The sequence below is a fragment of the Mesoplodon mirus genome, assembly GCF_964341445.2.
Source record: "Mesoplodon mirus genome assembly, chromosome: 7".
Classification (NCBI taxonomy): Eukaryota; Metazoa; Chordata; class Mammalia; order Artiodactyla; family Ziphiidae; genus Mesoplodon; species Mesoplodon mirus.
Genome location: NC_138983.1, coordinates 94,582,270 through 94,605,849, shown reverse-complemented (window position 1 = coordinate 94,605,849; position 23,580 = coordinate 94,582,270). Strand labels below are relative to the sequence as shown.

Below are 23,580 nucleotides of genomic sequence, written 5' to 3'. Positions count from 1 at the left end.
TACAGTATTTGTCTTTCTCTTTCTGACTTACTTCACTCTGTATGACAGGCTCTAGGTCCATCCACCTCATTACAAATAGCTCAATTTCGTTTCTTTTTATGGCTGAGTAATATTCCATTGTATATATGTGCCACATCTTCTTTACCCATTCATCCGATGATGGACACTTAGGTTGTTTCCATCTCCGGGCTATTGTAAATAGGGCTGCTATGAACATTTTGGTACATGTCTCTTTTTGAATTATGGTTTTCTCAGGGTATATGCCCAGTAGTGGGATTGCTGGGTCATATGGTAGTTCTATTTGTAGTTTTTTAAGGAACCTCCATACCGTTCTCCATAGTGGCTGTACCAATTCACATTCCCACCAGCAGTGCAAGAGTGTTCCCTTTTTTCCACACCCTCTCCAGCATTTATTGTTTCTAGATTTTTTGATGATGGCCATTCTGACTGGTGTGAGATGATATCTCATTGTAGTTTTGATTTGTATTTCTCTAATGAGTAAAGATGTTGAGCATCCTTTCATGTGTTTGTTGGCAGTCTGTATATCTTCTGTGGAGAAATGTCTATTTAGGTCTTCTGCCCATTTTTGGATTGGGTTGTTTGTTTTTTTGTTATTGAGCTGCATGAGCTGCTTATAAATTTTGGAGATTAATCCTTTGTCAGTTGCTTCATTTGCAAATATTTTCTCCCATTCTGAGGGTTGTCTTTTGGTCTTGTTTATGGTTTCCTTTGCTGTGCAAAAGCTTTGAAGTTTCATTAGGTCGCATTTGTTTATTTTCATTTTGATTTCCTTTTCTCTAGGAGGTGGGTCCAAAAGGATCTTGCTGTGATTTATGTCATAGAGTGTTCTGCCTGTGTTTTCCTCTGTGAGTTAGACAGTGTCTGGCCTTACCTTTAGGTCTTCAATCCATTTTGAGTTTATTTTTGTGTTATGGTGTTAGGTAGTGTTCTCATTTCATTCTTTTACAGGTAGCTGTCCAGTTTTCCCAGCGCCACTTATTGAAGAGGCTGTCTTTTCTCCATTGTATATTCTTGCCTCCTTCATCAAATCTAAGGTGAGCATATGTGCGTGGGCTTATCTCTGGGCTTTCTATCCTGTTCCATTGATCTTTCTGTTTTTGTGCCAGTACCATACTGTCTTGATTACTGTAGCTTTGTAGTATAGTCTGAAGTCAGGGAGCCTGATTCCTCCAGCTCCATTTTTCGTTCTCAAGATTGCTTTGGCTATTCGGGGTCTTTTGTGTTTCCATACAAATTGTGAAATTTTTTGTTCTAGTTCTGTGAAAAATGCCAGTGGTAGTTTGATAGGGATTGCATTGAATCTGTAGATTGCTTTGGGTAGTAGAGTCATTTTCACAATGTTGATTCTTCCAATCCAAGAACATGGTACATCTCTCCATCTATTTGTATCATCTTTAATTTCTTTCATCAGTGTCTTATAATTTTCTGCATACAGGTCTTTTGTCTCCTTAGGTAGGTTTATTCCTAGATATTTTATTCTTTTTGTTGCAATGGTAAATGGGAGTGTTTCCTTGATTTCACTTTCAGATTTTTCATCATTAGTATATAGGAATGCCAGAGATTTATGTGCATTAATTTTGTATCCTGCACCTCTACCAAATTCATTGATTAGCTCTAGTAGTTTTCTGGTAGCATCTTTAGGATTCTCTACGTATAGCATCATGTCATCTGCAAACAGTGACAGCTTTACTTCGTTTCCGATTTGGATTCCTTTTATTTCCTTTTGTTCTCTGATTGCTGTGGCTAAAACTTCCAAAACTATGTTTAATAAGAGTGGTGAGAGTGGGCAACCTTGTCTTTTTCCTGATGTTAGTGGAAATGGTTTCAGCTTTTCACCATTGAGGACGATGCTGGCTGTGGGTTTGTCATATATGGCCTTTATTATGTTGAGGAAAGTTCCCTCTATGCCTACTTTCTGCAGGGTTTTTATCATAAATGGGTGTTGAATTTTGTCAAAAGCTTTCTCTGCATCTATTGAGATGATCATATGGTTTTTCTCCTTCCATTTGTTAATATGGTGTATCACGTTGATTGATTTGCGTATATTGAAGAATCCTTGCATTCCTGGAATAAACCCCACTTGATCATGGTGTAAGATCCTTTTAATGTGCTGTTAGATTCTGTTTGCTAGTATTTTGTTGAGGATTTTTGCATCTATGTTCATCAGTGATATTGGCCTGTAGTTTTCTTTCTTTGTGACATCCTTGTCTGGTTTTGGTATCAAGGTGATGGTGGCCTCGTAGAATGAGTTTGGGAGTGTTCCTCCCTCTGCTATATTTTGGAAGAGTTTGAGAAGGATAGGTGTTAGCTCTTCTCTAAATGCTTGATAGAATTCGCCTGTGAAGCCATCTGGTCCTGGGCTTTTGTTTGTTGGAAGATTTTTTATCACAGTTTCAATTTCAGTGCTTGTGATTGGTCTGTTCATATTTTCTATTTCTTCCTGATTCAGTCTTGGCAGGTTGTGCATTTCTAAGAATTTGTCCATTTCTTCCAGGTTGTCCATTTTATTGGCATAGAGTTGCTTGTAGTAATCTCTCATGATCTTTTGTATTTCTGCAGTGTCAGTTGTTACTTCTCCTTTTTCATTTCTAATTCTATTGATTTGAGTCTTCTCCCTTTTTTTCTTGATGAGTCTGGCTAATGGTTTATCAATTTTGTTTATCTTCTCAAAGAACCAGCTTTTAGTTTTATTGATCTTTGCTATCGTTTCCTTCATTTCTTTTTCATTTATTTCTGATCTGATCTTTATGATTTCTTTCCTTCTGCTAACTTTGGGATGTTTTTGTTCTTCTTTCTCTAATTGCTTTAGGTGCAAGATTAGGTTGTTTATTTGAGATGTTTCCTGTTTCTTAAGGTGGGATTGTATGGCTATAAACTTCCCTCTTAGAACTGCTTTTGCTGCCTCTCCTAGGTTTTGGGTCGTCATGTCTCCATTGTCATTTGTTTCTAGGTATTTTTTAATTTCCTCTTTGATTTCTTCAGTGATCACTTCGTTATTAAGTAGTGTATTGTTTAGCCTCCATGTGTTTGTATTTTTTTACAGCTCTTTTCCTGTAATTGATGTCTAGTCTCATAGCATTGTGGTCGGAAAAGATACTTGATACAATTTCAATTCAAAAAAAAATTTTTTTAGCTAAGTAGTATTCCATTGTATGTATATATATCACATCTTCCTTACCCATTCATCTCTTAATAAACACTTAGCTTGCTTCCATATGTTGTCAATTGTAAATAATGCTGCCATGAACATTAGGGTGCATATATCTTTTCAAATTAATGTTTTTTGGTTTTATTTTTTTCGATATATATCCAGGAGTGAAAATGCTGTGTCATATGGTAGTTCTAATTTTTTTTACAAGTTTATTGGAGTACAATTGATTCACAATGGTGTATTAGTTTCTGCTTTATAACAAAGCGAATCAGTTATACATATACACCTGTTCCCATATCCCCTCCCTCTTGTGTCTCCCTCCCTCCCACCCTGCACCCCTCTTTACCGCTTCCCAGCAGGTGCACTGTCTTCTCCCTGCTGGACTCTCCCCCTCCCTCCCATTCCTCTTCCACGGCCTGGTGGGAGAGTGGGGAGAGGGACAAGGAAACTTAGGGGAAGCAGCAACGTTTCAGCCTTATAAGAGTGAGATAATGGCTTCCGTGGTGGTGCAGTGGTTGAGAGTCCACCTGCCGATGCAGGGGACACGGGTTGGTACCCCGGTTCAGGAAGATCCCACATGCCGCGGAGTGGCTGGGCCCATGAGCCATGGCCGCTGAGTCTGCGCGTCCGGAGCCTGTGCTCCGCAACGGGAGAGGCCACAACCGTGAGAGGCCCGCGTACCCCCCCCCCAAAAAAATAAATAAAGAATGAGATAAGTATGTAAAAAAAGATCCCAGGTACATCGACTCACTGGGTTAAAAAGTTACGTTAAAACACGCCATTTGGCAAAGCTCTTTGGCTGAATGTTTACTGACACTGCGTTCAGAATTCTGTACTGGGGGAGTACACGTCCGCTCCCCTCAGGCACCTTTGAGTCCAAGAGCCATTTGGAGAAGCTAAAATCATAGAAAACTACAGGTGCTCACGCACCCTTCAAAGGGTGTCTACAAACACACACACACACACACACACACACAAAGGGCACCTTTGGATGTCACAAAGTCCATGGATTGTCCAAAGCCTGCCCCTTGATTCCAGTTAAGAAGTTCTAGTCTACTTATCAAAATCTTGAGAATGTGGTATCACTGTTGACCCAGAGATTTCACTACCTGAATAAAAATGTCACATGTACAAAATACTAAATGGAAAAAACTCCAGTTCAACACAGATTATTTTTCTGAATAAAAATGTCACATGCACAAAAAGACTAAATGGAAAAATTTCCAATTCCAGACAGGTTATTTTTCTATGAGGGTAGGAAGTATATGGTAGCCGAGATGCAGAGAAGAAAATAGCCAACTCAGGGTCATGCAGTGTCACTGGAAGCTTCTTCTGAACCTCCCAACTCGTACTTCCACTCCTCCCCTTTGGGTCTGAGTCTTGCTTTTTTTCTTGGGTTTCCCTGGTGGCACAGTGGTCAAGAATCCGCCTGCCGATGCAGGGGACACAGGTTCGAGCCCTGGTCCGGGAAGATCCCACATACCGCGGAGCACCTAACGCCCATGCGCCACAACTACTGAGCTTGCAAGCCATAACTCCTCAGCCCGCGAGCCACAACTACTGAGCCCATGCGCCTAGGGCCCATGCTCTGCCGCAAAGAGAAGCCACCTCAATGAGAAGCCTGCACACTGCACCGAAGAGTAGCCCCCGCTCGCCGCGACTAGAGAAAGCCTGCGCACAGCAACGAAGACCCAACGCAGCCGAAAATAAGTAAAACAAAAATCTTAAGGAAAAATAAAAGAATTCTCATTGTTGTGCAACCATCCCGACCATCCATCTCCAGAATGTTTTCATCCTGTCCAAGTGAAACTCTGTCCCCATTAAACACTGACTCCCCATCCCCCTCCCAGCCCCTGACACCCACCACTCCACTTTCTGTCTCTCTGAATTTGACCCGTCTGGGGACCTCACAGAAGTGGAATCATGTAACATTTGTCCATTTGTATCTGACTTATCCACTTAGCTTAATGTCTTCGCATGTCATCTGTGTGGTAGCCTGTGTCAAAATTTCCTTCCTAGACCCCAAAGCCAGTGTGGACAGTACACAGTACACAGTGAGTGAGAAGGAAATAAAACCGTGGGTCTGAAGAAGTTCAGATGTTTGCCAAGTGCAGTGGGAAAGCAGTGAATGAGAGGTGTCCTGATCCAGTTTGCACTGAAAGGGGAACAATTGATTTTGGCTGCTGCATAAATGGATGGGGTGGGGATTCAGTAAGAGTGGAAGTTGGGAGACCCAGATAAGGTTAGGAATTTGGCGTGGTAGTCCAGGAAGACGATGTCTGAGAAGATGGAGAGAAGTAAACAGGTTCTCTGTATTTGAAGGGAGAATCAGCAAGGCTCATCGGGGGATCAGATTGCGGGGAGGTAGTGGGGCGCTGTTCTGTTTACTCTGTGTGCACGTGTGTGCTTATGCCTCTACTGCTGAGACTTAATTGTTTCTACAAAGAAACACTAACCTTTCCTCTTAAAAGTGGAATTGTTAAATTTTCACTGTTCATACAAAGAAATGTCAATCTTTGAAAAATACATAAATGGTCTTTGTATCAATTAGAAACTTTCCTTCCTGTTTGTGGGTGAATAATATCTGTTGTGTGAATATACACACTACATTTTCTTGATCCATTCATCTGTCAGTGAACACTTGGTTTGTTTCCACATTTTGGCTCTGAATCTTGCTTTTGAATTATTGTTTGGACTTTGATGAGAAGTATCTGTGTTGTTCAGGATGTGCCCAGAGGTTTATTCTGTCTTCTGATCACTTCCATATTTCTAATTAGCCCTAGCAATGCATACATAGAGTCAAATCAGTTCATCCAAGGTGCAGGGACTGAGTGTCTCTTTGGTTTGCACTCGTGGACTTTCTGAGATGTTCTAGGTCTCAGAGGCCGTGCAAAGAGTGTCTGAGGTCCTCCAGAGCTGCCACAGCCTGGCTCTCCTCAGGGTCTGCACTGCTGGGAAAAGCACTGCTGCTTGAGGACCTGTGTCCCTCTGCTGTAGACGTTGCATTGTTAGGAGGCAAATGAATTCAGATTTGCGTTCCTCATGCTTTCAACCATCACAGCTGATTGGGTCCTTGTATAACAAAACAGAAGTTCACTCTCCCTCTTGGCTAACAGGCTTTCAAATATTAGAAGGTTGGTATTCTGTCCCCATGAAAATTTCTCTTGTGTACTGTGAAATACCCTGATTGCTTTATCTAGTCTTCAGATCTGGATTTGCATAATCCCACCCCACCGCACCTTGTCCAAATGTGCTACAGTCGGGTGGGACCCATCTTAAGATGTGTTGGTATGTTGTCCAAAAATGGCGTATGTTGAATGTGATGTTGTAAGTGAGCAGGACCTTGTGGGGCCTTCCTGGGACGGATTCTCCCCATGTCTTCTGCCTGCTTCTTGTCTTTAGAAAATTTTAGCCTCCTAGCCTTCCGTGAGTTGGAAACAAACAATTTAATCAGAGAAGGGAGAAAGTGCCAAAAGCAAGGAAAAGAGTCCCAAAAGACCAAATAATACTAGTGTAGCCGTTAAACAAAGTCAAGGACCTTTAGTTCCTCCTCAAGGGCTGTAGATACTGTTCTGAGCCACGTCCTTGGAGCTGTTTTGCAGAGACTGAAGCCCCCAGCAGGGGGGAGGAAGGTAACTGCATGCTGCCCACAAGCACGTAGACCCCAGACCAGCTGGAACCAGCCGGTTGATGATGTTGACCTCAGATTACCTCACCACCAACCAATCGGAAGAATGTCCACAAGCTGACCACACACGCCTCAACCTCCTCTCCCTCACCCCACTCGTTTGTAATTCACTTTAAACATTTTTTAAATTTTATATTGGGAGTATAGTTGATTTACAGTGTTGTGTTAGTTTCCGGTGTACAGCAAAGTGATTCAGTTATATGGACACAGATATCTATTCTTTTTCAGATTGTTTTCCCATTTAGGTTATTACCGAATTTTGCTTTTTTTTCGTGGTGCTGTGTGGCTTGTAGGATCTCAGTTCCCCGACCAGGGATTGAACCCGGGCCACGGCCGTGAAAGACCAGAATCCTAACCTCTGGGCCACCAGGGAACTCCCTAGGTTAATACAGAATATTGAGTAGAGATCCCTGTGCTCTACAGGAGGTCCTTGTTGATTTCCTGTTTTATATATAGTTGTGTGCATATGTTAGCCCCAACCTCCTGATCTATCCCTCTCCCCCACCTTTTCCCTTTGGTAAACCTAAGTTTTTTTTCTATGTCTGTGAGTCTGTTTCTGTTTTGTTAAGAAGTTCATTCATATCACTGTTTTAGATTCCACATAGGAGTGATAGCATATGGTATTTGTCTTTGTCTGACATCCTTCACTTAGTATGATAATCTCTAGGTCCATCCATGTTGCTGCACATGGCATAATCTCATTCTTTTTTATGGCTGAGTAGTATTCCATCACACATATGTACCACATCTTCCCTATCCATCCCTCTGTCGATGGACATTTAAGTTGCTTCCATGTCTTGGCTATTGTAAATCGTACTGCTGTACATATTGGGGTGCATGTGTCTTCTTGAATTATGGTTTTCTCTGGGTATATGCCCAGGAGTGGGATTGCTGGGTCCTACGGTAGCTCTAGCTTTAGTGTTTTGAGGAACCTCCACACTGTTCTGCACAGCGGCAGCACCAGTGTACATTCCCACCAACAGCCTCACCCCATCTGTAAACACCTTTTCCTGAAAGCCACTGGGGAGTGGGGGCCTTTTGAGCCCTAGATACCTGGACCCCTTGCTTGTTGCCCTGCCATAAACGTGGCACTTTCCTTCACCGTGACCCGTGTCAGTAGATTGGCTTTAGTGCGTGCGGGCGAGTGGAGCCAAGTTTGGTTCAGTAACAGCGTGTTTGGAGATAAGCAAAACTATCACCTCTCCTCCTCTCTTTTCCTCCTGTGGATGCAGTTTAATATAACAACGGCTGTAGCTCTCGTGCAGAAATATCAGTAGGGTGAAGCAGAAGTGCTTCGTCAATACAATCCTTTGGGCATGAGAGTCACGTGGAGAAAATATTCCAACACAGATGCCTGGACCCAGCCTCACAGATTCTAATTCCACAGCACTGAGCCAGGGCCTAATTTTAACCTTCTCAATTGACATGCTTCTGATTTGGAAATGACTGGGTGGGATGTGCCACCCAGGCTGGTGCAGTAGGGGGTCTTCAAGGCGTCGTTGAATGCAATAAGCAGGAGGGAGGTGAACCGTGACCTGGATTTCAACCAGGCAGCCTCTGTCAGGGCTGTGGCCGGGCCATGGGTCCACAGCTGAGCGGACGTCTGTGTCAGCCTGCAGTCCTCCTGCCAACGGGTCCGTGACAAGCCCTCCGGCGGCCTGGTGCTGCTGCGGATGAGCAGCCCTGGGATCGGAGTTCAGCCCAGGCACCTACGTGGTACATACATAGTGCATGTGCTTGTGAGGAAACCGCCCTCTCCACCAGGAAGCCTGGAGCACATCCTCCCGTACAGCCCTCAGAGGGGACCAACCCTGCTGACACCTTGATCTCAGACTTGCAGCCTGCGTAAATGTCGGACAGTGCATTTGTGTTGCTTAAGCCCGCCAGTGTGTCGTATTTTGTGACGCAGCCCAAGTAAACTGCTACGACCTGTATTTTGAATAAGAAGGAATTCACATGAGACGGTCACTTTCCTGCTTCCCCTGCCTTTATTTTTTTAATTTTTATTTGTAAAAAATTATTTATCTCTCTTAGGCTGCATCGTGTCTAATTGCAGCACGCGGGCTTAATTGCCCCGTGGCGTGTGGGATCTTAGCTCCCGGACCAGTGTTCCCAGGCTTTGAACCCACGTACCCTGTATTAGAAGGCGGATTCTTTACCACTGGAACACCAGGGAAGTCCCTCCCCTGCCTTTAAATTAAGACGTGTCGCTGAGCTTCAAAGAAGAGCCTGTCCTTTTCTGTTAGATTACAAACTTGAGTTTTCTTCTTAAACATTGCGTTTCCTGGTTGTGGTAGATGTGTTAGTGTTGAAAAAAATGGTTGAGAGACTTTAAGAGGAAAATGATTTTACAAATCCTGAAGATGGGTGCCAGTTATCTTGATAAAATTGGTATGTTAAGAGACCCAAAATAAACAGGAGAAAACACAGGCAACTACTTAGGAAATGCAGGATGGGAAAGGCTTCTTCAAGTACAGTGTCCAAGCTGATGAAAAGTATGAAGTGAAAGTGAAAGATTTGAACACAAAATATCTTTTTAAGTGTCTGTATAACAGAATGTGAGAGTAAAAAATTAAGTTAAAAAGATAACAGGGATTGACAGATACACACTTTTATATGTAAAATAGATAAACAGTAAGGACCTACTGTATAGCCCAGGGAACTATGTTCAATATCTTGTAATAACCCATAATGGAAAAAAGAACCTGAAAAAGAATACATATATTCTTACATAAATACATGTAACTGAGTCACTTTGCTGTACACCTGAAATATTGTAAACGAAGTATACTTCAATAAAAATAGATAAGTGACCAAGTAGGGAAAATATCTGTATTTAATAGAAATGCAGATACAAAAAGAGAAAGCTTTATATTGTAAATCTCCATATATATGAAGAGATCTTAATGAAAGCAAACTAAAAGGTGGCCATTGCTGCTTCTGGTCAAGGTGAAATCGCAGGGTCCAGGTTTACCCTCCTAGCTTCAACAACTTTAAAAAGGGGGAAATGTATGAAATGACAGTTTTTCACCTTTTGGAGAGAGGGGTGAGTCGTGAGAGACATCAGCTCACTGCTGGACATCCTGTTCATTGGGATGACTCTGTACTTATTATTCCCTTTTTTAGAGCATTTCCTCAAGACAACTTGTAATAGAAAGACTTGCAGAGAGTGTCCAGGGCAGGGGGCTGGGGAGCCCAGCATGTCTCTGGGCTGGAGGGATAGAGTGAGGTGTTGAGGTGGGCACAGCAGCTGGGGTTCACAGGCCACCCCAGTCTTCTGCTGAGACACGGTCAGTGCACGTGGGTGAGGTGAGAACTGGAGGCCTGGTGGCGTGCTCATGGGCGCACTGCCCTTCCAAGGCGCTTCCCAGCAAGGTACTCCGTGTAGCTGATGTCCTTACGTGGTGAACTTGGAAAATGCGAGAAATGCGCCCTGGAGGTTTGCCAGGCTCAGGCTCAGAGGAGGTGTGGTCGCTGTCATTCCCACACAAGCAGCATTTCATCAGTGAGAATTCAGGCAGAGGCCACAGTCAGCAGCAGCAAGAACTGGAAAAGACCATTCTTGGCTCTAAGCAGCCACTTCCAAGAGCAGTTTTGGAGAAGCACACATTTTGTGCAGGATTCATTTAATGTGGCAGTTCAGCTGGGGAAATCAGGAATGGGTTAGGTGCTTATTCATTTGCATGAATCATCACTTCTTATTTCCGTTTTTAGAGGATTTCCTCAAGACGCTTGTAATAGAAATACTTCCTCTGTCCTTTTCGTAAGTATCTAAATCTTTTTAAAAGCTAAATCAGTCTCTTGCCGGCATTACAACCCAGGAATGTTTATGTTAAGGACCTGAGAGCTATCTTCTTTATCTCTCTGTCACCAGGGGAGTTTAGGCTAGGTGTTAGGCACTTTCCTCTGAGCTATAAGTACGTGCTTGTCCTAGAGATAGGAGAAGTTGTCTTTCTCCTTTGGATAAAGGGTATTAACTAGCATGGACAACCACCGAGATGACCAGGTGAATTTAGGATGTACTCTGAAAGAATGTATGCCATTTTTATGGTGGTGTCAAGTCTATTCCCATGAGGCAAGTTCCCGTTTATCTTGAGAACCTGTATGCAACAGATTTTATCTGCTGAGCTATAAAAAAAAAGGTGAGGTTGATTTCATTTGCACAAACATTAGTGGTTCACCTGTGGGTGCACAGCACAGTCTGGTTTAATGGTTATTCAACAGTAAAACCGTTTTCTTTATCTCTACATTTGTGGAGAGGATTTTCTCGGTTGGCGAGAGATTTTATTTTTATTTTTATTTTGTGTGTTCGTTAATTAATTAATTAATGAGACTGTGCTGCGCAGCATGCGGGATCTTAGTTCCCCAACCAGGAATCAAACACGTGCCCCCTGCAGTGGAAACTAGGAGTCTTCACCACTGGACCACCAGGGAAGTCCCTGGAGATTTTATTTTTAACTTTTCCCCTAGCAGCTTTTAAGGAACAGTTGGCCAAGAACACAGTTATATTATTTCACCCCCAGTGATAAATAGTGATAAATCATTACCCTTCTGATTCCATTTTTGAAAAATGATATTTTTACCTAACATAAACAGTATCCTCTTTAAGAGGTAAGATCCCAGGTATCTGTTTTCTGTTTTCGGTTTGTGTGTACGTTCTGATTTTCGTAGTTTTTAATGTGTTGGTTGTGTAATCTAAACAGCTACAGTTTCTATTTTCCTTTCCTTCCGTGGGCAATATTAGTTTGTGTCATGGCTGGGCATTTATTGTATTCTAGGATTTGAATGAAAGTTGTAGCGTTTCAGTTAAGCGAACATGATACCCTCCTTCCCCTCTCCTGGTGGTGGGGGAATCTCAGATGTAACCCGAAATGTCCCAGGGCCGGGAAGGGACCAGGGACCCTGGAGACCATCACACAGCCCCCACTTGAGGCCACACCTTTCCTTGATCCCTAACAGGAGTGAAGACAAATGGGCAATGGAGTCCCTGGTCCAGGCGGCACACCCTCGCAGCACAGCAGCACTTGAGCGCCAGATGAGATGGAGACATTTCATACGCTCACTATCTTGACGGCACGGAGACTTCTGGGAGGCTTCTGGAGTCCGGGTACTTGTCCCGCGCTCCTGGCGGGCTTTGGCAGGCGGACTTCGGGCGTCCGCCTGCGCAGGTGCGCCTCATGATGTGTGCGTGTTGGCGCACGCGCACCGTCGCCGCCCCGCCCCCGCTTCCTGTGCGTGCCCAGGTCGTCGCTGGCCGTGGTTCCCCCGTCTTGGCCTCTTGCGGGCGAGCATTTCGGGGCCTGCGGGACGGTGCGCTGTCCGGGCCGGCCGGCAGCCCGCGGGAGCGGGCTGTGCGGGCGAGGGTTTGCGTGGGCCGGGCGGAGGCTGGAACTGTGACCTCCGAGCTCGAGCCGTGGAGCCCGCGTTTGGGCCGGAGTGGCCGGGCGGCCGGCGGCGGTGCAGTGCCCGACCATGTGCAGCGCGGGGCCAAGCGAGGTCCCGGGAGGGACGTGGGCCCAGAGCCGGCTCCTCTGGCCCAGTGGTCTCGGGAGGCGGAGCGGAGGGACCCCGAGAGAGGAGCGCGCCCGAGGAGCAGCCCCCGGACCGGAGCCTCGGGAGCCCGCGGGGCCGGTGAGCGAGTCCCGACGGGGTAGGTGTTGCGTCTGCAGGCCTGTAGTTGGTTGTGGAGCCTGCGGCCCTTGGAGAGCAGGGCTTGGGGTAGCCCGCCCCGGGCCCCGCGGTAGAGACACCTGGAGGGTTTGACCGCTTCCCGGAGGTGGAGGGGCCGGGCTGGAGGACAGGGCTGGCTGCTCCGGATGGGGCTCCCCTGGGACTTGTGAGCTCTGGGTGTCCTGGGGGAGCAGGGTCCACAGGCTCGGCCGGGACGTGCCGCGTCTTCCCCTCCGTCCAACCCCGATCCTCCACCTCCTCCTCGTCCTCCCCCTCCTGTCGCCGTCTCGGCATCTCGCACGTGTGTCTCGAGGCGCGTCAACACCTTGGTTGTCTAATATAAGCGTCCGCCGCCCCCCTGGGTTGTGCCCTGTGGAGTCTCCCAGTGTAATCGGTGCAGGATGAGTCTGCAGGGCTTCTGTCCTGCTGCCTCGGGTGAGGAAGGAAGCGATGGGGCCTGAGGAGGGAGATGACTTGTCCTAGACCCTCACCGGGTGTGCACGTGGGGTCGCTCACAGGACTCCAAACTCCTAGGGCAGGTGTTCTGTCCACTTAAAGTCAGTTTTAATAAAAGATGTTTTTGAGCGTTGCACTTAAGTTTGTAAAGTTTGTACAAATCATTGCAAGACTGAAACGCACCTGAGTGTGTTCCTTTATTCTGGGTATCCTGTGGATTTTCTGATCTAAGTTGTTAACAGACTGAGAAGAGATAAACTATAAGCGTTTTTTAATTTCATATTTAATGACGGAGGTTTATTTTAATAGGATTCAATGTACACTCGCTACGGAAAAATAAAGTATCCCCTCAGGTACCACAGCCACGTGGGAGCTACAGACCTGAGGGTGGTTGCTCCCTCCTTATTCTCACAGGCCCTTCTGAAGGTGAAAGGACGGGTCTCCCACAGGTGTCTCTTGTGGAGCGCGAGGCGGGTGCTCGTGCATCCCGAGCCGCTTCAGTCGTAGCTTCACTGCCTGCGTTTTCCTTCTCCAGGTCCGCCTCCACTGTCACAGTCCTGCACGTTGTTCCAAGAGCAGCGGAAAATGAATCAGCCTCTGGTGAGTTTGCTGTTTATGTGTTTACCTGCTGCTGTTCTTTTGTGATAACACCTTGGGAGGCGAATAGTTCAAAAGTTAAAATGGGAAAGTAGGAGTAGGTAAAAGATGTGGTTAGACAAAGCGTAGAGGAGCAGGTCAGCACCAAGTGTTTCTGGCACGTTCTACGTGTAGATCCCAGGATCCTCTTAGAGCCACAGTACAAGCCTCGTGTTCTTGACATTTGTGGCAAAACACCATCCCTTGCTTGACTTACACGGTCCTGCCGAAGCTCTTTTGTTCTCGAGCATTAAAAGGTTTCCTTGAGGATCCCGCTGTAGGCCGCGAGCCTTCCTGAGCAACAGCCCCTAACGTGTTGACGTTGGTGCCTTCCTTGTGCTTCCTGTAAGCCGAGAGCGTGCTGTCCAGGGAGCACTCAGTGCATATAACTTGTCTGTTCAGTAGAACACCGTTGTCACATAGGTACATTGTTTTCAGTGCTCAGTCGAGGGATGCAATGAGGATCATCTGGAAGAACAGCCTTGTCACCCTTCCAGTAAATTTCCCTCTTTGTCTCTTACAATCTCAGAGGGTCGCGTTACACACCATGCAGTGAGGTCTCTGGCAAAGATTCTTGTTTCCCAGCTGAATTGTATCGTGCAGCCTGCGGTCTTGGTTCTGCCCCTCCACGGAACCTGATCCGGTTGAGGTGACCTGGCATCCAGCATACAAAGCAGTGGAGATTTGCCAGTCGTCACCTCAGACCACTGTCGCCTTGCCATCTGCAGAGTCTGCTCTGTTGGTTTCTGTGACAGATCTCTCCTTGCTGTCTTCCTGACTGATTCTTTCTTCCGCCCTCTTTGTGTGTTGTCTTTTCCCCCTTGGTTCATGACTCTTCAACCCGTCTGATCTCACCCTCTGGTGCTTTTCACCTCCAACTCTGTCGGTTCTCCCACCTGGACCAGATAGATGCCTCTGTCCAGCCACTTGCCAGCATCTCTATGGAGTTGGTCCAAAGGGCACCTCGGATTACTAGATCCAGTAGATCCAGAAATGGTTATTTACAGCTCCCCTGCCCCTTGCCTTGTCCTGTTGTCCCTGGCGACTCATCGTTGCATCATCCAGCCTGTCACCTGCCCAGAAAAATGAGTTCATTCTAAAGTCCTTCTCCATCCTCTGTTACCACGTTGTAGTGTGAGGCTTGTTAATGTCGTCTTCTAAATGGTTTTTATTCGTTCTCCTTCATCCCATACTTGCTACCATTAAAACAGCTTATCTGTTCATTTCTGTAGTTACAGAAACTTTTCTTCTGTGCCGCTACCTCTTTCGTCCAGCAGCTCAAGTGTATTCTCCACGCTGAGTATTTCTCCTAAAATATGAATCACAGCATTTTGTCTGCATGTGGGAAGCACTTTAGAGGTTCCCTGGGTGACTGGACAAACGAGGTTGCCGTTCTGTGGAGCCATGAACCATCGAGCCCAGCACTGGGGGGAGATCGTACCTCGCTGATGATGCGTTTGGATGGATCTGTGGGGTAAAATCCTGATCGGAGAGGCTTAGGAGAGAGGAGTGGGAGAACTGGGTTTGTTCTGGTTCCAACTTTTTCAAGACATTTTGCTGAGACGGGGAAAATAGAAACTGGACAGTAGCTGGGGTAGGAGCTGAGGTCCGGGGAGGATGTTGTGTTGTGTTGTGTTGTGTTGTGATGGGAGAAATAACAGTGGGAATGATCCAGTAGATGCGTGTGGGGGAGGGCAGAGCTGCTGCCCGTGGTCCTGGAGTGGGGAGGGGATGGCTGAGCAGGGTTGCAGGTGGGGAAGCCCTCCGATGGCTTCTCTGTTCTCAGGGGAGCAGCTCCTCAGCTGAGGGTGAGGGTGAGGTTGGGGGTTTGAGGGGAGAGCAGAGCTCTGGGGCCCAGCTCCGTCGTGACCATCAGCACACAGTGCGTCCAGCTGGGAAGACTGCACTTGCCTCCCTGCCTGAAAAGCCGTCTCCTTTCTTAAATGTGGGAGTAATTACTCTCTGGGGAGCCTGTGTAATTACATGGGTGCTTCTCAGCTCAAAGCGAATTGAGTGCCAGTTCTGGCCACGGACATTTTCTTCTCTGCTGATGGAAGGGTCCCCAGAGGAAGTGTCCTGCTTGCCTGGCTCTTGGCCTCGAGGACCCTTCACACCATCTAGTGTTGTGTCTTTTATCTTTGACATAAGCATCAAATGTCTTCAGGTTGTGCATGTGATCTTAAGAAGCAATTCCCTGCTTCCAGGAGCTTCTGTTCTCCTCGGGAAAGGCACTTCACAGACGTAATTACAGGAGAGGACGGGAATCCTGCCCGTCGATACGTAGGGAACTCCAGAGTGCTGACAAAGCAGAGCCTGCTTTTATTTATTTATTTATTCATTCATTTTAATTTTTTATTTGTTTACTATTTAACTTATTCAGTTTCAGCTGGGTTGGGTCTCTGTTGCTGCGCGCGGGCTTTGTTCTCTAGTTGCGGCGAGCGGGCGCTACTCTTCGTGGCGGTGCGTGGGCTTCTCATTGCGGTGGCTTCTCTTATTGTGGAGCACAGCTTCTAGGCATGCGGGCCTCAGTAGTTGCGGGTCGTGGGCTCAGTAGTTGTGGCACGCAGGCTCTAGAGCGCAGGCTCAGTAGTTGTGGTGCACGGGCTTAGTTGCTCTGCAGCATGTGGCATCTTCCCGGACCAGTGTTCGAACCCGTGTGCCCACCATTGGCAGACGGATTCTTAACCAGTGTGCGACCAGGGAAGTCCGAGAGCCTGGTTTGAAATGCATTGTCAGAGCACGTGGCTCAGTGACTCGGGGAAGGGGGACGGCCCTCAAGTGCCCAGGACTTGGGTAGCTGCAGAGGTTGGCGAGGCTCTCAGAGCAGCGTGAGGTGGACTGGATGAGGCTCCTGAGGTGCTGGTAAGGACCTCCCTCCTTAGGATGTGGGCCTCCCGTCAGGAAAAGCGGGACGTGAAGGCAGGCAGACCCTGAGTTTGACTGAAGAGCCTCCCCTCTATGCTGGTTTTGGTTTCTTCCTGTGGAGAAACTGAAACGTTGTAATTGGGACAGTGAGTCATCTGCTCAAAAGATGTCATGTGTAGAGACTGTGGACGGCATGAAACGCGGGGTGGGGTGCGGTGGGTCAAGTCAGGGGGACTCTGGGCTCCAGCGCGATGCCCGACAGGAAGGGGCGAGGCCGCGGCGTGTTCCCGCTCATCCTAGGCCCCGGTAAGCAGTATGGACGTTCCCTTGGGGTTTTTCTGAATCGTGAATGAGGTTGAGAGTATTTTCACGTGCTTAGAAGCCGTTTCTTCTTTTTAATTGGTAGACAGTCTTTAGAGCAGTTTTAGGGTTATAGGAGAACCAGAATCGAGCAGACCGCACTTTCCTATACCCGTCCCTCTGGGTTCCCTCCTTTGGTAACATCTCTGGCCTGTGTGGCGCGTCATCTCAGTGATGGCTCGGCATTGACACCTAATTCTCCCCTGGAGTCTGTAGTTTATATCAAGGCTCACTCTCTGTGTCCTACTGTTCAGGTTTGGACAGGTGTGATGACCTGCAGCCACCACTGCAGTGTCACCCAGAACCATTTCACTGCCCGAAACATCCCTGGGGGCCACCTGTTCACCCGCCCAGTGCCCCCAAGCCCCCAACAGCTGCTGGTCTTGTTACTGTCTGTGTATTTTTGCCCTTTCGAGAATGTCACGTAGTTGGAGTCCTTCATTCTGTGGTCTTTTCAGACTGGTGTCTTTCTGTTTTTGTATGAAGGGCCTGTTCATGTCCACTGCCCGTCTTACTGCCCCAATGCTTTCCTGTGGTTTTTTTTTTTTTTTTTTTTTTTTCCTGTGCGCGCGCCTCTCACTGTTGTCTCCTCTCCTGCTTCGGAGCTCAGGCTCCGGACGTGCAGGCTCAGCAGCCATGGCTCAAGGGCCCAGCCGATCCGCGGCATGTGGGATCCTCCCGGTCCGGGGCACGAACCCGTGTCCTCTGCATCGTTTGGCAATGGAAGGCTTCCAGAAGCCTCCCCCTTCCATTGCAGCTGAGGAAGCAGCTCCTCAGCTGAAGGTGTGGGTGAGGTTGGGGGTTTGAGAATAGGCAGTTGGAAGAACTCCTCAGTCTGGAAGACACGATGTGGGAGGGAATCTGAGTAGCTCATGTAACGTGTGTATATTTTATTCACTAAATCTTGAGTTAGCTCTTAAGATTGAGAAGAAGCAGCATTAGGGAATAATAAGCGAGCTGTCCTCCACATCCTAAGACACGGTACCAACTGAGACTATAAATCTGCAGGTCCAGATTCATTCACAGATGGTAGGCTGATGGAAAGCTGTTAGCCAGAGTTAGGGGGTTAGGGAGCAAATCCCCAACTTAGATTCTGTAGAGGGTAACGACCTGCCTCTCTCATGCAGGGGGAGATGGAATTCTCAGCTCGATGCCTCAGGACTCCGGTCCGTTATCATAGCTGTTCTAATCTGTTTCTGAAGTGGTCTTTTCTACAACATTGAAAAAAGTGACTGCATTATCCTGAACATTTTTATCAAGTAACAAATCAGCTGATAAAAATGCATAAAGTTGGCTGAAAGCGGGCCAGGATTTCAAAGCCCCTTCGGCATGTCTAGGTTGGGCACACGTCATGGAGCCTAAGAGTTTATTTAGATGGGGAATCTTAAAAAGCTGCGACTAAAAGTGACCATGAAATCATCCAACTTTTAAGTTTGAAAAAGGCTCATTCTTTTTCATATGTAAAAAAGCATTAACTGAGTCATTAAATGAGCTTTTAAAAAAGCCTCCTGTCAAGAGAGTGACAGATACAGAACTTTAAACCCATGCCTCTGGGGCCAGTGCTCTTTCTGTCATAAAATGTTTCTCCCTAACATTTGATGAATCAAAACATACACACACACACACACACACACACACACACACACAATGTTAAGACCCAGTGTTCACTCTTCAACTTGCTTTCAACCATATGGAAACTTTATGGATTGAGTCTTTCAGATATTATTTCAGAGCAGATAAGCCAAACACTATTTCTCTCACCTGGCTCCAAGCACTGTTTAGTCTTCTCCAACTGGGTGTAATTATTCACTAGGGATCTCACCTATTGTTCAACACTCAAACTTGTGATGGCCATGCTGTGGACTCCATTGTCTTGAGAGGAAGGTTTACACACCAAAACATTTGGGTGGGTGAAAGGAACACAGGAGAGGAGACTAGAGGAAAGGTATCGGTAAATATGTAGTGAGTTGTTGCTCTTCTACCTTGATTATGCCTGAATGGCTATTTTTATTAACATGAGCTTGCGCTACATGCTTGATGCATGACACACGCAGACTCCCTTAACTTAGAACATAATTGTGGCACATGTATCTCCAGCTACAAATATAGATACCAAAGAGCCTAAGGAGCTCTGAGAGTCACATACCTTCATTTATTTTTTTGACTTTTTCTTTTTTTGTGAGAATTGAATAGAAATAAAAGCTAAAAAATATCCCTTATTCACCTAGCAATTTCTTCTTATCTTCCTTTTCTCAGGTAACATCTCTAGGAATCCTCCCATACCCAGGAAAAGATAGTTTCTCCTGCTCTTTACAATCAAAACCCCCTGGGCAACCCTTTCTCATACCTTTTATAGTAGAGTGTTGAATTGTGGATTTACTTGTCTGAATCTTCTTTAACCTGTGAGAAAATTGAGTGCAGGGGCTGAATCTTCCAACAGTGTATCTTCCAGTGCCAAGCACAAAAGAGTCAACTGACATGTAGCTTTAAAAAAAAAAGTATCTTGTACATATTGTAAGTGTTCAATACATTTGTACATCAAGTACATGAAATAATCAAGGCTGAGAAATATGATAGGAAAAAATTAATATTAAGGAGGATTTATAAATGAGTAGAAAGGGGATTTTAGGGAAGAAATCATGGTTTAAGATTATTGGTTTTTTTTTTTTTTTTTTTTTTGCGGTATGCGGGCCTCTCACTGTTGTGGCCTCCCCCGTTGCGGAGCACAGGCTCCGGATGCGCAGGCCCAGCGGCCATGGCTCACGGGCCCAGCCGCTCCGCGGCATATGGGATCCTCCCAGACCGGGGCACGAACCCGTATCCCCTGCATCGGCAGGCGGACTCTCAACCACTGCGCCACCAGGGAGGCCCTATTGGTTTTTTTTTAACCTGGTATATGTTGCGGATTGCTATACAAGAAAAGGCAGTTCAATACTTTGAAAATGTGTGAAGTCTGTATTCATTAGTTCATCAGCTAAAATAAGGTGGTATGCCCATAGCTGCTCATCTTTCAAAAATTTTCATAAATGTCAACTTGTTGAAAATATTTTTGAAACTAATTTTTCTTTACCTTTTAAATTCTCTTGGAATTAAACATGGTGATTTACCACTAAGACCTTCAAGATGTATTAATTTATTTAGGCCACCATAATAAATTTGAGAGAGTCTTTGTACAGAGATGCATTTTAAAAAACACAGTTAATCACCCAAAAATAATTTATAAAGGAATTCAAATTTTAACCATTACTCATAAAAAAAAAAAGGTGAAAAAAGGAATTAAATTCATAAAAAGTTGAACATTCCTAAATCTTCATCCCCCTACTCAATTTTCTTGTAGTTCACAGTGCTGCAGAATTCCTAATGCAGAAATCCTCAATTATATCCAGCACTTTTTGGCTTTTCCGTTTTCTTTACAAACCCTCCATTATTTTCTTTTTCTTTTTTTTAAATATCTTTTTTGGAGTATAATTGCTTTACAATGGTGTGTTAGTTTCTGCTGTATAACAGAGTGAATCAGCTATATGTATACATATATCCCCATATCCCCTCCCTCTTGCGTCTCCCTCCCACCCTCCCTATCCCACCCCTCCAGGTGGTCCCAAAACACCGAGCTGATCTCCCTGTGCTATGCGGCCGCTTCCCACTAGCTCTCTAGTATTCTGTACTTGGTAGTGTATATATGTCCATGCTACTCTCTCACATCGTCCCAGCCTCACCTTCACCCTTCCTTGTGTCCTCAAGTCCATTCTCTATGTCTGTGTGTTTATTCCTTTCCTGCTCCTAGGTTGAACAGAACCATTTTTTTTTTTAGATTCCATGTATATGTGTTAGCATACAGTATTCGTTTTTCTTTTTCTGACTTACTTCACTCTGTATGACAGACTCTAGGTCCATCCACCTCACTACAAATAACTCAATTTCGTTTCTTTCTATGGCTGAGTAATATTCCGTTGTATATATGTGCCACAGCTTCTTTATCCATTCATCTGTTGATGGACATTTAGGTTGCTTCCATGTCCTGGCTATTGTAAATACAGCTGCAATGAACATTGTGGTCCATGACTCTTTTTGAATTATGGCTTTCTCAGTGTATATGCCCAGTAGTGAGATTGCTGGGTCGTATGGTAGTTCGCTTTTTTAGTTTTTTAAGGAACCTCCGTACTGTTCTCCATAGTGGCTATACTAATTTACATTCCCACCAACAGTGTAGGAGGGTTCCCTTTGCTCCACACCCTCTCCAGCATTTATTGTCTGTAGATTTTTTGATGATGGCCATTCTGACCGGTGTGAGGTGATACCTCATTGTAGCTTTTGATTTGCATTTCTCTAATGATTAGTGATGCTGAGCATCGTTTGATGTGTTTGTTGGCAATCTGTATGTCTTCTTTGGAGAAATGTCTGTTTAGGCCTTACGCCCATTTTTGGATTTGTTTGTTTGTTTTTTTGATATTGAGCTGTGTGAGCTGCTTGCAAATTTTAGAGATTAATCCTTTGTCAGTTGCTTCATTTGCACATATTTTCTCCCATTCTGAGGGTTGTCTTTTCGTCTTGTTTATGGTTTCCATTGCTGTGCAAAAGCCCCATAGCAGTATTGTGAGTGTCACTGAAGCAGACTTGGGTCCACTTATCCACGTGCAATAAACCCAATCTACTGACACTGGGTTGTGGTGAAATAAACTGCCGTGATTTATTGTAAGGCACCATACAAAGAGTCCGGGACAGCTAGTACTCAAAAAGCCTCATTTTCCTGATGGGTTTCAGCAAAGTGTTTTTAAAGGCAAGGTGAGGGAGGGGAGTCCCAAGGTATGTGATCAGCTTGTGCACAGTTCTCTGTTTGGTTGATGGTGAGGTTTCAGGACAGTGTCACAGGGGTTAACGTCATCAATTCTTTGGCTCCAGTAGGCCTGGGGGCTATGTGCTCATGGTCATTAAGTAGTTAACCTTCCATTTGGTGGGAGTTTTAGCATCTGTAAAGCAGGAAATGTGCATCAAATACTGTTATCTATGTACTTCAGAGAGGAGCTAAAGTAGAGGATATGGGGGAGGGTTCTATCCTAGGAAGGCCCCATAGGGTCCTCCTCTGTTACATGAGCCCTGATGTTCTTTCCAAAATCCTCTTAAAGTTGAAGACAGACAGATTGGGTTTCCATTTTTTTGCTACCAAAAGCATCCTAACTTATACACTTGGCATAAAAATACTCTACTAATTTGGTACCTGCTCAGAGGTCTTGCTCAGGGCTGTACACAACTCCAGCTTGTGTCATTCACATTGACATTATTATGAATGGTACCCACTGGAGTTGTGCAGTCCCCAACTTTCATAGTTGTAAAAGGCTGTGCTGCTTTGTATCTGCTCATCTTTCCAGCTCCCCTTCAGTTGTCTTACATATGTGAGCTACAGTTGAGTCAGTTCCAACTACTTTTGCTCTCCAGAGGAACCATGGTATTACTTGGGCTTTTTGTGATCACTTTGTTCCCAATGCCAAATACAGATTCTTCACAGTTTGTTCATCTGACAGAGTCGTGTTTATTCTTTGATGGTCTTCTCAGATATCACCTTTACTCTAAAACTTTTCTGGTCACATCATTTTCCTGCCATAGACCCTAGGCACTCATAGTAAATGACTTTATCAAATGTAAACATAGCACTTTGTGTACATTTCTATCAATGCATCTCATGATGGTTTTATGTTAGTCTTCTGTACTGACCTATGTGCTTTTTGAGCAAACAGATTTTTCTAATTGTGGCCTAGTAGAGGAAACCCTAGCACACAGCAGATGCTTAAAGGACTCTCTCTTTGTGGACTGTTTAATGTATTCATTAACACTCATAATTAACTGAATGAACCAAATCATTTAATATTTACAGTTTTCCACAGCAAGATCTTTTTCGACCCACCGCCTAGAGTAATGAAAATAAAAACAAAAATAAATAAATGGGACCTAATGAAACTTAGAAGCTTTTGCACAGCAAAGGAAACCGTAAACAAAATGAAAAGACAACCCTCAGAATGGGAGGAAATATTTGCAAACAAAGCAACTGACAAGGGATTAATCTCCAAAATATACAAACAGCTCATTCAGCTCAATATCAAAAAGACAAACAACCCAATCAAAAAATGGGTGGAAGACCTAAATAGACATTTCTCCAAAGAAAACATACAGGTGGCCAACAAACACATGAAAAGATGCTCAACATAACTAATCATTAGAGAAATGCAAATCAAAATGACAGTGAAGTATTACCTCATACCAGTCAGAATGGCCATCATCAAAAAATCTACAGACAATAAATGCTGGAGAGGGTGTGGAGAAAAGGGTACCCTCCAACACTGTTGGTGGAACTGTAAATTGGTACAGCCGCTATGGAGAACAGTATGGAGGTTCCTTAAAAAACTAAGGATAGAGCTACCATATGACCCAGCATTCCCACTCCTAGGCACATATCCAGAGAAAACCATAATTGGAAAGGATGAATGCACCCCAGTGTTCACTGCAGCACTATTTATAATAGCCAGCACGTGGAAGGAACCTAAATGTCCATCAACAGAAGAATGGATAAAGAAGGTGTGGTACATATATACAATGGAATATTACTCAGCCATAAAAAGGAATGAAATAGTGCCATTTGCAGAGATGTGGTTGGAGCTAGAGATTGTCATACAGAGTGAAGTAAGTCAGGCAGAGAAAAGCAAATATTGTATAGTACCATTTATGTGTGGAATCTAGAAAA

The 23,580-nt window shown here is 45.2% G+C and overlaps 1 protein-coding gene and 1 pseudogene across 12 annotated transcripts in view; both read left to right on the top strand.

Annotated features, from left to right (window-relative positions):
• LOC309808885 (centrosomal protein of 78 kDa-like) overlaps positions 1 to 23,580 on the top strand; it is a 525,691-nt pseudogene that overhangs the window by 51,353 nt on the left and 450,758 nt on the right. The gene's annotated exons all lie outside the window — the stretch shown is intronic.
• LOC309807663 (uncharacterized protein) overlaps positions 1 to 23,580 on the top strand; it is a 149,528-nt gene that overhangs the window by 57,785 nt on the left and 68,163 nt on the right. For all 11 annotated transcript variants that reach the window (XR_014294608.1, XR_014294609.1, XR_014294610.1 and 8 more), the window contains 2 exons: positions 11,820 to 12,510; positions 13,522 to 13,586. Coding sequence is in view for 7 of the 11 variants with exons in the window: in XM_082627510.1 (XP_082483636.1) it covers positions 12,038 to 12,510; positions 13,522 to 13,586 (538 nt within the window). In the remaining 4 variants the exon portion in view is untranslated. The remainder of the gene's footprint in view (positions 1 to 11,819; positions 12,511 to 13,521; positions 13,587 to 23,580) is intronic.